This window comes from Schistocerca piceifrons, chromosome 4 (assembly GCF_021461385.2).
Source record: "Schistocerca piceifrons isolate TAMUIC-IGC-003096 chromosome 4, iqSchPice1.1, whole genome shotgun sequence".
Lineage (NCBI taxonomy): Eukaryota > Metazoa > Arthropoda > Insecta > Orthoptera > Acrididae > Schistocerca > Schistocerca piceifrons.
The window spans coordinates 83262872-83277546 of record NC_060141.1 but is presented as its reverse complement, the minus strand read 5'-3'; the positions used below and the strand labels follow the sequence as shown (position 1 = coordinate 83277546).

Sequence of the window (14675 nt, the reverse complement as noted above, 5' to 3'; positions counted from 1 at the left end):
CTACAAAACGTCCTGCACTGTATCCACAAAAAATCACATATGTTCAGGAGTTGCTTCCTGCTGACCTGCCAGCAAAACAAAAAACACTCGCTCTGGAATTTCTTGCTTGCATGGAAGAGGACAATGAATGGCCACGGGACATTCTGTGGATGGACGAAGTCCATTTCCATCTCAATGTCAATACTCAAAATTGCAAACTATGGGCAACAGAAAATCCACACGCAAACCACATGGTACCACATCATTCTGCAAATGTGACTGTGTGGTGCAGGTTGACGGCATCATTTGTTGCGGGGCCATATTTTTTCGAGGAGATGAGTCCTGTGGGTCCTTTTACCTGTACCGTCACCGGTAAACACTAAGAGAGTCTTTTGCACACCAACATCATTCCAATCCTTGAACAGCATGGATGCATGGGTAGTATCATTTTTATGCAAGATAGCACACCTCCACACATCGCATAGGCATTAAAGCAGCTACTACAGAGACATTTTCGAAATGCTAGAATTACCAGCCACCATTTGTCCCCAGTTAGGCTGTCCGGAGCACCTGATTTTAATCTGTGAGATTTCTGATTGTTGGGTTACCTGAAAGAAGCTATGTTCAGTGCTTCAACTGCGAACATAGTTGAACTGAAGGCACACACTCTGCAACGCATTCTGAACATGACCTCTGAGACACTTCAATCTGTTGTGGAACATGCTGTTTCTTGATTTCAAGAGTGGGCAGCATATTGGACAAGTTTTGCACCAGTCTCATGACAATTAGAAACCAATGTCATTTTGCTTTTTATGCTGTATTTGGGCCCAGGACAATTAAAACTGCTGTCATTTTGCTTTTTATGTGGTTTTTGGTCTCAGGACTATTAAAAGCAGATTATTCCCCAGTTTATTCCCAACCAATGTGGTATGACCTTGCCATGGTGGATGGGCTTACATAGCTAACTGTGCCACAACTGTTGACTGCCAACCTTGTGCAGTGATGTGCATTGAACAGCACACATGGTGTAATGTGCAACTCAAACCACAGTCATCATATTGCAATTCATCTGTCACCTGTACCCAAACCCACTACGTTAACATGCTTACAGCACTGTCTATTGAAAAAATTTAAATTTTAGTTTCTTTTTCCCATAAAGTTTACCCTTCCTTAATAACTTGCTGTTCAATTTGACGTCGTTTTTGAGCAGTGATTCTCTTTCTACAGCATTTTGAAACTGGAACTTTATTTATGGACACCCTGTACATTAATACTAAAAATAACAAGTGGTCAGAAAGGGCAGCCAGTATTTATCTTCAGGCAGTGAAGTTCTAAGTACTGACAACAGAAACATATAAAAGTAGAGAAACCTATCTGGAAATGTTCGTTTCTTGTTGAGGTAGGAAAGAGGGAGAGGGTTGGGAAGGAGAGGCAGGTCACTCAGACCCCAAGCTGAGAGGGATTCGCCTGATGTAAGGACACCAAGATATAAAAAATATGTCTTCCTTTGCACACTACTGGAAGTTACACACATCAAAAAGTGAATGCTATTTACAAAACCTGTTATAACTGGATCGCACAGCAGTTAATCCGGGCATCACATCTCCTTATTTAACTCTGGTGGGCATGAACAAACATTATAATGGAGCACAGGTTTGGATGATAACGAGCTGCCTGTTACCATGGAGTTTCTTACATGTGACATAAATGAATACAGTGGAAAATCCTGGATGGAATGTTGCAATATTATGAAAAGGATATTTGCTACTCACCATACAGCACTAACGCTGAGTCGCAGATAGGCACAACAAAAAGACTGTCACAAAATAAGCTTTAGGCCAACTAGGCCTTAACTAGGCCTTTGTCAAAAATAGACAACACACACACACACACACACACACACACACACACACATATGCCCACAGTTTCTGGCAGTTGAAGAGACACTTTTTGTTGTGTCACACACACACACACACACACACACACACACACACACACATGCCCACAGTTTCTGGCAGTTGAAGCCAGAGACACTTTTTGTTGTGTCTATCTGCGACTCAGCGTCTCCACTATATGGTGAGTAGCAACTATGCTCTCCATAACATTGATAAATGAATACAATCAGTACAGGCGAGAAGGAAGGAAATTCAATCACATAACATTCCTAACCTTTTTCTGTTGTATTCTACAGCAGGCCTCATTCTAGATTATAGACTCCTGGTTGAAACAGTTGTACTTTGTAGTTGCAGCAGCTGCTATTTAGATTGTTCTGTTAAATATTTTGAATCACATTGCTTAGGCTGTCAACAGTATGGCAAGTTTAGTAAAAGTCCCACTGGACACTGATATATAAGACACATTATCAATCTACGTACCTGCTACTGTGTTCAAATGAGAAGCTGCAAGCTGCCGGGCAAACAATGGAAAATGCAAGACGGAAAACAACAATATGAAAAGGATAAATTGCTACTGACCACATAGAGAAGGTCCTGAGTGGCAGACAGGAACACTGAAGAAAGACTGTTAGATACTATTTAGCTGCCAGACTAAGTCCTTAGTCAGACACAGTTAAAACAAAAAAAAAACACACACACACACACACACACACACATATATTAGCAAATGCACGACTCACACATACATGGCCACTGTCATCTTCAGACACTAAGGCCTTAGTGGCCGAAGACTACAGTCACAATATGCATGTGTGAGTTATGTATTTTGTTTGGTCTACATCTGATAAAACACTTACTGTGACAGCTAATAATATCTAGGAGCCTTTTTTCTGACATGCCCATCTGCCACTAAATGTCTATGCAGTGGGTAGCAATCTACCCTTTCCATACAGTTTTCTCATGCTTGAATATGTCCGCCTTAGCATGTGATGAACATACCCATTTCCCAGTTTATGATGCCACGTTTATTTCATGTTTTTGCATAGAGTTTTATGTGGAAATAAATGTTGAGTGCTGTCCACAAAAGTGAGAATATGTTCAGAAAAAGAAACCTCAATAGTGTCCAGTGTGTGTAAATGCAACATCTATCAAGTCACATTTAAATATCAAAATTATTTCTGTTCTCTCTACAAACTCAACTACAGTGACAATTCCAACACAGGAGTTTGGAGTTAGTAAGCAAAAATGGTTAAAGAGGAAAGGAACAAGTTATTGATAAGGAAAGGGAGGTTGTTTACAGTTTGAAGCCCCATCAACTTTGAGGATACTGGAATTGTACTATTATTTTATTCATGGCCGTAATTTTCAGGAACTGCAGTATTATTTTTTCAGAAGAAATTTTAGACATCAGCTGCAAATAAATTTTTATTATCTTTATCAGTTTTGACAAATTAATTTGTTACCGTGCAGACTGGACTCTCATAATGGAGGTAATCGGCTACAGTCTCTTTGAATTAATCATCCGTACATTGCAAAAAATCTTCAATCAACACAGTGATTTGTGGACACAGTGATCTATGATGAAAACTTCATGTAGCGCATGAGCGCACTACAGTTCTCATAGCTCTAGATGGAAAACAATGCAGAAGTAACAAAAAATAAAAATATATAAGAAACTATCAGCCTCGACCGAGGCTGATAGTTCCTTATATATTAGATTATCACAATTTCTGAGTGTGCTGCAATGTTGAAAGTACAAAAATAAAAATGCTCATGAGGAAAATTTAAGTGCAAAAACATCTGTGAAAGAGACTGAGACACCTTTTATATTAATGCAAAAAAATGGTTCAAATGGCTCTGAGGACTATGGGACTTAACATCTCAGGTCTCCTAGAACTTAGAACTACTTAAACCTAACTAACCTAAGGACATCACACACAACCATGCCCGAGGCAGGATTCAAACCTGCGACCATAGCAGTCCCGCAGTTCCGGACTGCAGCGCCTAGAACCGCATGGCCACCGCGGCCGGCTATTAATGCACAAAAGATTTTTCATGATGAGAAATTTATCATAGTACGTAATATTACAAATGACAGTACTCAACGCATATAAGTGATTTCTTACAAAAACAATCAATTTTTGCCACTAGCTCCAAAATCTTGCAAACTTTAATTTTTTAATTCCTTTACATGTGCATCCACCTGCCGCTCCTTGGTGAGTAAATTTTTTATCTATCCAATTAGATTACTATATGTTGCAAAGACACATGCTGGCAAAGGAGAATACAAGATTTCACTTTGTGCATGGCTGCATGAATTTCTTCACAATTTTTTTCCTCCAAAGCTATACTGTTAAAAGATAAAGTTTCTACTGGGCAAAATTGTCAGTCCTACAAAGTGCGTAACATTTTTAATATGACAAAAGAGTTCATGATGAATCATTGACTTTTCTCTTCTTTTCTTGTAAATGTTACACAATGTGTTGACTAAATAAGTTACTAAATTCACAATTTAAACATAAAAAACTATACCTTCATAATCTCTCGAACACCCTTGTAATCGACACCACCAATAATGCGACGAATTAAGCTGAAACACTCAACCCAAAAATCTCCAAGCTGATACTGCAGTTTCTCACAGCTTAATATGCATTCACAAACCATCCTATAAACAGAGTTCAGTGTATCAGTATTTTAGTATTTCAGTTTCAGAAAATTACACTACGAGATTTTGAAAGTTACTTAATTTATTGATTACTTTGTGGTCAAGATATTTACATTTCGAACACATTATACTGCATACATAAGCAACTGACAATTTTCAGTTTTAGATTTCTGATTGTAACACTATAATTCATGTTGTTTGCAAGTACATAGATCATTTTATGTCTTCTAGTTTCATCCACATCACATACATAATAAAATAGACTGGAGTATACATCATTTTTAAAACACCAACAAAAATGAATACTTGTTTAAAATCAGCTGTGTCGCATATTTAAAATATGTAACGACTAACAGGCAGTAGAACAGAAGCCAGAACAAGTAAGTTCTTTTGAGAATACAATAGTGATGTCGCAGGATGGGCATTGTCCGGAAATGTGACGTAGAATCACAAGGTATCACGTGAGATCACATGACAAAGTGCGAGGCACTACTCAAGCATTGGTGGTAACCTTATATGGTAATATATGAGGGCCGGAAGGGCGGTGGCCAGACGCCAACGTGGTAGGGGCTGACGCAGCCTATAAAGGCAGTAGCGGCAGCACCCTGAGGTTGAGTTCAGTTCTGACAATGGTCTAGGAGGGACTTCCATGCAAGTCAGGCCCGGGGCTTGGACTTGGGTAGTTTTGCTCTGGCTCTGAATTTGCCTCGTACCATCCTCCATAGGTGTAGTTACAAGTACAGGAATAGTGTGTCATTTATTCAGTTTTGCTCCAAACACACAACTAAAGATTGCAGTAATCCAAGCCTTGCTTGTTTGTTTGCATATTTCTGACCGAGTTCTGTAACTCCTTCAAAATATCCTGTTAGCCTTCTCCACGTCGCTAACTGGACAAACCATCCTCTCTTTCCTTATGTCATTAGGCATCTAGACCGCTCACTAGATGCAACATATAAACAAAAATTTGGTACCAGGTGTAGGGTTCTGTTCATCGTGGATTAGCGTGCAATTATCACCCATGAGTTATAGGATCAGGTCACCTGCTTTGAAATATCAATCCTACTCAGCCTAATGTCACGCAAAACGACAGAACGGCTTTGGGAATTCCCTCTTGCACTACTTGGATAACCCATATATGCAGGCCAGTGACAGAGCTAGGAGTTAAAGGAGCTCTCGAGGAGGAGGAGGAGGAGGAGAAGAAGAAGAAGAAGAAGAAGAAGCCAAGGAACAGGCGGTGCCAGAAGAAGAAAGTAGAAGAGGCCCAGACCAAATGGTGCAGCCTCAGTAGCAGATAGACAGTGCCTGAAGCAGAAAGAAGACGAGTCCAGGACCAAGTGGTGCAGCCTCGGTAGCAGTAGACAGGCAGCACCTCGAGAAGACAGGAGACGAGACCGGGAGCAGCCCAGCAGAAGGACTGCACCTGGGAACACAGGGGTCGACCCATAAGGTGGCCAGGGGCAGTGCAGCCTCAACAACAGCCACAGCAGCAGATAAAACAGAGCCCAGGGTCGAAGTGGACATCCTGGAAGGTGGTCAGGGGCTCCCGACAGTGGCATGTGGTTGCAGATGGCATGTAAGGGTGATGCCGGGGCAGCATCAGTTGCAGAAGGCAGCACCAGTTCGCAGACACCAATGTGAGAGCAGCCAGCAGCAGCGGCAGCTGCAGAGGGCAGTGCGGGGTCACAGGCGACGCAGAGGCGGTGCAGCGGCACCAACGAAGATGGACAATGGTGTGGGCAACACATGGCACGGAGCAGGCCATGGCAGTGGCTGCGCATACAGATGCCTGACCTTGCAGTCGGTGGTGCAGAACAGCAGAAGGCACACATCAGCAGCAACAGCAGTGGTGACAATGGCCAGTGGCACAAGTTCAACACTTCATAGCAAACGATGCACAGAAGAAACGGCGGCAGTAAGAAATTCCATGGTGAGTTGAACAAAAATTAGCAGGCATGTCACGTGAAGGTGATAATATTTCACACACAGGCACTGACGGACATGAGCAACCCATTAGGCAATTTGTTAATTTGTCAGGTGTGCTAAAATTAATACTCTAATCTTTCGATGGCACTAAGAACACTCTAAATGAGTTCCTTGATAAATGTGATTTAGCATTTGAACTTGCTGACCCAGAGCTGCACAATACTCTTTTGAAATTTTTTAAGACTAAAATAGTGGGCTCAGCACATAATAAGTTGTTATTCAGAGACCTAAGTGCCACATGGCAAGATGTGCGAGCCATATTAGTAGAAAACTATGGCAGCAAAAGGACACTTCACTACTATGCTTGTCAACTGTTTTCAAGTCGGCAAGAACATGGGAAAAGTATAGCACAATGTGGCTCAAGGTTGGATACAATGCAACACCACTTCAGGGAAGCTATTAGAGGTAACATGAGAGAATCAGAGTTAGGAGGTAGCCCTGCTCTTGTCTGGCAATTAAGCCGAGCTGTGTTTATCCAGAGCATTTATGATGATAGGATAAAGACCATTGTGTGAGCACACCGCAAACAGTTAACGCTAGCAGAGGCAATAGAGATCGATCTGATAGAGGAGAGCATGAAAGCCTCTTCCCGTGAAAAGATGATCACCCTAGGTGGTGGTGCCATGATGCAAAACGGAAAGAAGGCCTCAAAGTGCTTCAAGTGCAGGAAGCTGAGCCATATCAAACGAGACTGTCATAGCAATAAGATAATATGAAAAGTAGAACCCATTGCACCAGGAAATTGCAAGGAAAATGATCAAGTGCCAATGGTGAAACGCTCACAATGTAATTTGGCAAGTTGTAGGGGCCCATGTGTGCAGAATAAATCTGTAACATGCCAAAGAAAAGGTCATTATGCAAGAGACTGCCCAGAGGGCGCTTGCCATATGCAGAATTCATATAGGAAAGGTAAAAGCCAGGAAAACTAAGTAATGGCGTAAGAAAGCAGTTGTCTTAAGTCCTGCCCGGGAGAAGATATTAACAGTTGAATGCAAGAGCAAATATGAGTTTGTAGAACTGGACTGTGAGGAAGATATTAATCATCGCTTGAGGTTTCTCACTGATAGTGGGGCGCAGATAAGTCTAGTTAAGAAAAGTAGTCTGGAAAAGATAATGCAGCTAAACATATTAGGATGTGGGGAATCGCTAATACTGTTGCAATGACAGAAGACAAAGTAAACCTCGGATTACAGGTGGGAAGCGAAATGTGACTGAGGCATTGCTCCCACGTAATTGGGGAAGATGTTGATTTTCCTTTTGACGGGCTGGTGGGCTGAGGTGTTTTCAAGGAAAATAGAGTCATAATCAATTATGCCACTGGAGGTCTGTGGATCCATAGTGAACGAATCGGAATGAAAATGGAGCGAGAGTGTGAGTTCCGCACAATTCAATTAGGTCGCTTCACGAGATGACGACAGAGTCAGTGGGTGAGCTCTGCAGAGTAACTTTGAAAGAGAGAGAAGGCTCTATCGACAAAGGCTTAAGGGCGAAGAAAGACACTTGTGGAAAGGCGAAAGTGAGTACTGACAAAAAGTCATTAGCAGTTGAAACACAACAGCAGCAGTCAACAGGGATTGCCAGCGAGAAGCAAAAAGGGCAGAACCCAAATGTTAACAGTGTATCACTGATAACAATTTGACCGCGAGAGGAACGGGTGTGTCGGATAAAAATAGAGTTGAGCGGAATGACAGAGGCTATCATTCTGAAACAGGAGAGCACAAAGGGCATGTATCTATCAGAGGCATTAGTAAAACTAGAATTGGTAGAATGTCTAATAAGTGTCCTGAACACTACGGAGAAGTGTGTGTCAGTAGAATGTCCACAGGTAGTAGCCGAAGCAGTTCCACGTCGGAAATTGTTAAGAGAATCCTTCAGAGTGAATCATGTAAGTAAAAGTAAGCCACAGTTGAAGATGAGAATAAGTGTCGTGAAGGAAAATATTCGAGTGAGCCATTTAAATGCCAAAGAAAGGGCAGCAATTATAGAGTTATGCACCATGTGCAGTGACATTTTCCATTTGCCGGGAGACAAATTGTTGTACACAGATAGTATCAGGTACGAAATTAAACTGCTGCCAGAAGTGGAAGATACGATGATAAGTTCGTGACCCTACAGAATACAGCAATTACGAAAGGAGATACTCCAGTGTGAAATTGAGAAAATGTTAGAGGATGACACTGTAGTACGTAGCAAGAGTGGGTGGAGCTTTCCATTAATAATTTTGCCTAAAAAGAAAGATGCTAGTGGAATGCAAAAGTGGCAAACAGCTGCAGACTACAGGCGACTGAATGAGATCTCCCTAAATTCAAATTATCCATTACCAAGAATAAATGAAATCCCTGGTGGTCTTGGAAAGGTGAAGTACTCCTTGACCCTGGATTTAGCGAAGGGCTATTATCAGGTTTTATCAGATGAACAGGATCGAGAAAAGACGGCTTTCAGCATGCCGTATGGGCATTATGAGTACAAAAGAACGCCCATGGGACTCAAAACAGCTACAAGCTGTTCACCTACCTGGACAATGTGATCATATCTGGCTCCTCCTCAGATGAACACAATATGCGGCTGGCAGAGGTATTTGAAAGACTGAGACTTCACAATTTAAAATTACAGGTGGAAAAGTGTGAATTTTTGCCAACAAAAGTGTGCTACTTGGGCCATATTATATTGGCTGAGGGCTTGAGGCCAGACCCACAGAGGGTCAATGTAATAAAGAAGTACCCACAGCCCAGAACAACTAAGCAATTAAAGGCATTTCTAGGCCTTGTGGGATACTACTGACATTTTATAAATGACTTCAGCAAAATCACGAAGCCAATACACAAATTATTAAAGAAAGAAGCGCCTTACACCTGGGGTGTTGAGCAAGAGAATGCTTTTCAGTATTTGAAGGAGAAGCTAATAAGACTGCCTATACTGCAGTATCTGGACTTTCATAATTACGACTGACACTAGCCAATCAAGCATCAGAGCTCTGCTGAGTCAGGGAAAAATTGGAAGTGACTTACCTATTGTGTACCATCGAGGACACTAAACAAGGTGGAAAGAGGGTACAGTACAACTGAAAGGGAGAATTATTTTAGACACTACGTACTTGGCAGAAAGTTCTTGATAAGTACTGGCCATAAATCTCCAAATCAGTAGGTAGTATACCAGATCCTTCATCCAGACTGATGACGTTAAGGTTGAAGCAGGAGGAGAATGATTATCAAATCGTGTAAAGAGTGGCAAACGGAACAAGGTTGCAGACACGCTCTCGCGAATAAGACAGGTCAGGGTAGCAAGAGTGCGACCGGAAGGCAACAGTAGCCTAGGTCAGAATATGGCAGATGCGGAAGCCGTACTGCAGGCAGGGACTCACAGGCAAGCGAACACGGCAGGGCTGTTGACGCACACGAACAGCCAGCAGTCGTGGGCGACAAGGACACAGGACACAAAACAGTTGAGGTGAGGACTATGAAACATTATATTCGGGAGTGTGAAAACTGTGTCAGTGATATAGAAAAGTATATCAGGACATGAGAGAGACCTAAGTCTATAATGACAGAAGAAATAAATGAAGGTGGAAAAGCTGCAATATTAAAACAGTTTCACAATTTTTCCATCTTCCATTGGAGGACACCAGGGAATAGGAAGGATCTACGCGTGAACAAAGAAACACCATGTGTGGAATGGTATGAAGAAAAAGATATAGAGGAATACAGACGAAAGTGCAGAAGTTATCAAACAACAAGTTCACTCGGAAAAACACAAGGATGCCTCTAGAAATCGTAAAAATACCTGAACATGTTTTCGAAAGGTGTGATATTGATATAGTAGGGCCATTAAATCAGACGGACAGTGGAAGCAAGTATATTCTAATGTTTCAAGATACGCTGACGAAGTGTATGGAAGCTGAACTGATTGACAGGCATGATGCCGATACAGCTGAATGCGTGCTAGTTGAGAAGATTATACTGAGGTATGGGATACCATCAGTATTGTTAAGTAATATGGGAAGTAATTTCATGAGTGAAACGATGAACAGAGTGAGTAAATTGCTGCATATTGAAAAGATTCAGACAACCAGCTACACCCCCAAACAAACATATCGTCAGAAAGGGCGCACTGAACGTTAATGGAGATGTTGCGGCATTACATGAATAAAGCGCAGCCAAATTGGGACAGTTGGGTTCCATTTGCAGTTTTTGTATACAATACGAGACCGCACAATGCAACAGGATATACGCCACATGAGTTGTTCTTTGGAAGAACATGTAATATTCCAGGGATACTGTAGAAATATCCAGCTGGAATGAGGTTATAATTTTGACAATTATGTGGCAGAGCTAAAGGAGTGTATGCTTGAAATGCACTGGTGAGCGAGAGCGCATAATGTGCAATATAAAATAAAGAATATCGAATACAATGACAGAACACAAAATCTCAAGAAATTTCAATGTGGGGATAAGGTTCTGTTGTTTGATGAGAGTATACAAAAAAGCAGATCATGTAAGTTACACATGCAATGGCGAGGTCCATACACAGTAGTACGAACAAAGGGGCCTAATGTGGTAATCTGCCTGAAACGAAACATGCATCTTACAGTTCATGCAACAGATTGAAGGAGTTTTTCTAATTCCAGATGCCGATATCGTACTGCATCACCAGAGTTATCTTCCTGCTCACAGGGATTGAGCACACCAGACAAGAACCGTACACGCAAGTAATGAAGTTCCAGATGTCACCAGAACTGTATTACATTAACATGGAGCAAGCGAAAATTTACAGTGTAACTTGGAAAATTCTGAGTTATTTCAACTTGATGGAACTGAATGGAAAATTTGCGCACACTGAGGTTCTTGCGAGGTGGGAAATTATGTATTGTAAGGATATATTAGCTTTACTGAACATGAGTGCAACAGAGTGTAAAAGTGCAGAGTTTGCAGTAAATTGGCATATAGGTCAAAACTGAAAAGGTGCAGGGACTAATTGGGCAATTAGCACAGCATGAACTCTAGACGAAGATGGCACTACCTACTCCAAGGAGAAGGTAGATGTCTTAGAAGGAGAACAGAAACAGCTGCTCAGACTTTCGAAGGAGCAAGTGACTATAGTTAAAGCTACCTCCACTAGTTTTAACCAAATGGTAAGCTCCTTAGTAAAAAATGAAGAGATTATCATGCATGGGATGAAACAATTAAGCCAACACATAGTAGAATTTGAGAACATTACTGACAAAGGGTTCCAGAAAGCAGTCATTTTGATCACTGTTAATGAGCAGTTAATACAACTCACAGGCATATTAAATGAGCTAGATTGGGGATACAATGTGTTAATATCAGCAATTGTTAACACTCAGAAAGGCATTCTGGAGCTGCATCCAATCAATCCAGTGCAGATTGTGAAGTACCTACCTACAATTGACAAAAGACGACATCATGGATAAGCAGTTCCCTGTTGCACTTACTGGCAACAGTGGTTATCAATTGATCAGAATTATTGATATGGATGTTTTCATAGTTGGAAACACCTTAAGTTATGTGTTGAGTATCCTGATAGTAGAGGACAACGTGTACAAACTCTACCAAATACATTAACCCACCAGCTCTTCCTCAAAATCACCCTCTCCAAACCTTCCAGGAATTTCTGACTTCCAGCCTTGCATCTCAATCCTTCTTAAAAAACCTTAATCCTACACCCAACATCACCACTGCTGAAGCCCAGGCTATCCGTGATCTGAAGGCTGACCGATCCATCGTCATTCTTCCGGCAGACAAGGGTTCCACGACCGTGGAACTTGATCGTCGGGAGTATGTGGCTGAGGGACTGCGTCAGCTTTCAGACAACACCACATACAAAGTTTGCCAAGGTAACCCCATTCCCGATGTCCAGGCGGAGCTTCAAGGAATCCTCAGAACCTTAGGCCCCCCGCAAAACCTTTCACCTGACTCCATCAACCTCCTGACCCCACCGACACCCCGCACCCCTACCTTCTACCTTCTTCCTAAAATCCACAAATCCAATCATCCCGGCCGCCCCATTGTAGCTGGTTACCAAGCCCCCACAGAACGTATCTCTGCCTACGTAGATCAACACCTTCAACCCATTACATGCAGTCTCCCATCCTTCATCAAAGACACCAACCACTTCCTTGAACGCCTGGAATCCTTACCCAATCTGTTACCCCCGGAAACCATCCTTGTAACCATTGATGCCACGTCCTTATACACAAATATTCCGCACGTCCAGGGCCTCGCTGCGATGGAGCACTTCCTTTCACGCCGATCACCTGCCACCCTACCTAAAACCTCTTTCCTCATTACCTTAGCCAGCTTCATCCTGACCCACAACTTCTTCACTTTTGAAGGCGAGACACACCAACAATTAAAGGGAACAGCCATGGGTACCAGGATGGCCCCCTCGTACACCAACCTATTCATGGGTCGCTTAGAGGAAGCCTTCTTGGTTACCCAAGTCTGCCAACCCAAAGTTTGGTACAGATTTATTGATGACATCTTCATGATCTGGACTCACAGTGAAGAAGAACTCCAGAATGTCCTCTCCAACCTCAACTCCTTTGGTTCCATCAGATTCACCTGGTCCTACTCCAAATCCCATGCCACTTTCCTTGACGTTGACCTCCACCTGTCCAATGGCCAACTTCACACGTCCGTCCACATCAAACCCACCAACAAGCAACAGTACCTCCATTATGCCACCCATTCCATATCAAACGGTCCCTTCCCTACAGCCTAGGTCTTCGTAGCAAACGAATCTGCTCCAGCCCGGAATCCCTGAATCATTACACCAACAACCTGACAACAGCTTTCGCATCCCGCAACTACCCTCCCGACCTGGTACAGAAGCAAATAACCAGAGCCACTTCCTCATCCCCTCAAACCCAGAATCCCCCACAGAAGAACCACAAAAGTGCCCCACTTGTGACAGGATACTTTCCGGGACTGGACCAGACTCTGAATGTGGCTCTCCAGCAGGGATACGACTTCCTCAAATCCTGCCCTGAAATGAGATCCATCCTTCATGAAATCCTCCCCACTCCGCCAAGAGTGTCTTTCCGCCGTCCACCTAACCTTCGTAACCTGTTAGTTCATCCCTATGAAATCCCCAAACCACCTTCCCTACCCTCTGGCTCCTACCCTTGTAACCGCCCCCGGTGTAAAACCTGTCCCATGCACCCTCCCACCACCACCTACTCCAGTCCTGTAACCCGGAAGGTGTACACGATCAAAGGCAGAGCCACGTGTGAAAGCACCCACGTGATTTACCAACTGACCTGCCTACACTGTGATGCATTCTATGTGGGAATGACCAGCAACAAACTGTCCATTCGCATGAATGGACACAGGCAGACAGTGTTTGTTGGTAATGAGGATCACCCTGTGGCTAAACATGCCTTGGTGCACAGCCAGCACATCTTGGCACAGTGTTACACTGTCCGGGCTATCTGGATACTTCCCACCAACACCAACCTATCCGAACTCCGGAGATGGGAACTTGCCCTTCAGTATATCCTCTCTTCTCGTCATCCGCCAGGCCTCAATCTCCGCTAATTTCAAGTTGCCGCCACTCATACCTCACCTGTCTTTCAACAACTTCTTTGCCTCTACACTTCTGCCTCGACTGAAATCTCTGCCCAAACTCTTTGTCTTTAAATATGTCTGCTTGTGTCTGTATGTGTGGATGGATATGTGCGTGTGTGCGAGTGTATACCTGTCCTTTTTTCTCCCTAAGGTAAGTCTTTCCGCTCCCGGGATTGGAATGACTCCTTACCCTCTCCCTTAAAACCCACTTCCTTTCGTCTTCCCCTCTCCTTCCCTCTTTCCTGATGAGGCAACAGTTTGTTGCGAAAGCTTGAATTTTGTGTGTATGTTTGTGTTTGTTTGTGTGTCTATCGACCTGCCAGCGCTTTCGTTCGGTAAGTCACCTCATCTTTATTTTTATATATAATTTTTCCACGTGGAATGTTTCCCTCCATTATATAAATACTACCATTACCATCACAACTGGATGGAACGAGGCATTTATTTATACATATTGCCCCTGAGAAAGAGGTACTGGCAATTGATGATGCGAAACGGCAGTATGTGAAGTTAAATAACAAGCAGTTACAGTGTTAAACAGTAGCTCAGAGCCACAAAATATGTAAACAG

At 42.8% G+C, this 14675-nt stretch overlaps 1 protein-coding gene across 1 annotated transcript in view; it reads right to left on the bottom strand.

Moving 5' to 3' along the window:
- The window catches only part of LOC124794734 (mediator of RNA polymerase II transcription subunit 23), a 212273-nt gene that overhangs the window by 144260 nt on the left and 53338 nt on the right, over positions 1-14675 (bottom strand). The window contains exon 3 of the mRNA XM_047258334.1: positions 4407-4539. Coding sequence (XP_047114290.1) covers positions 4407-4539 — 133 coding nt within the window. The remainder of the gene's footprint in view (positions 1-4406; positions 4540-14675) is intronic.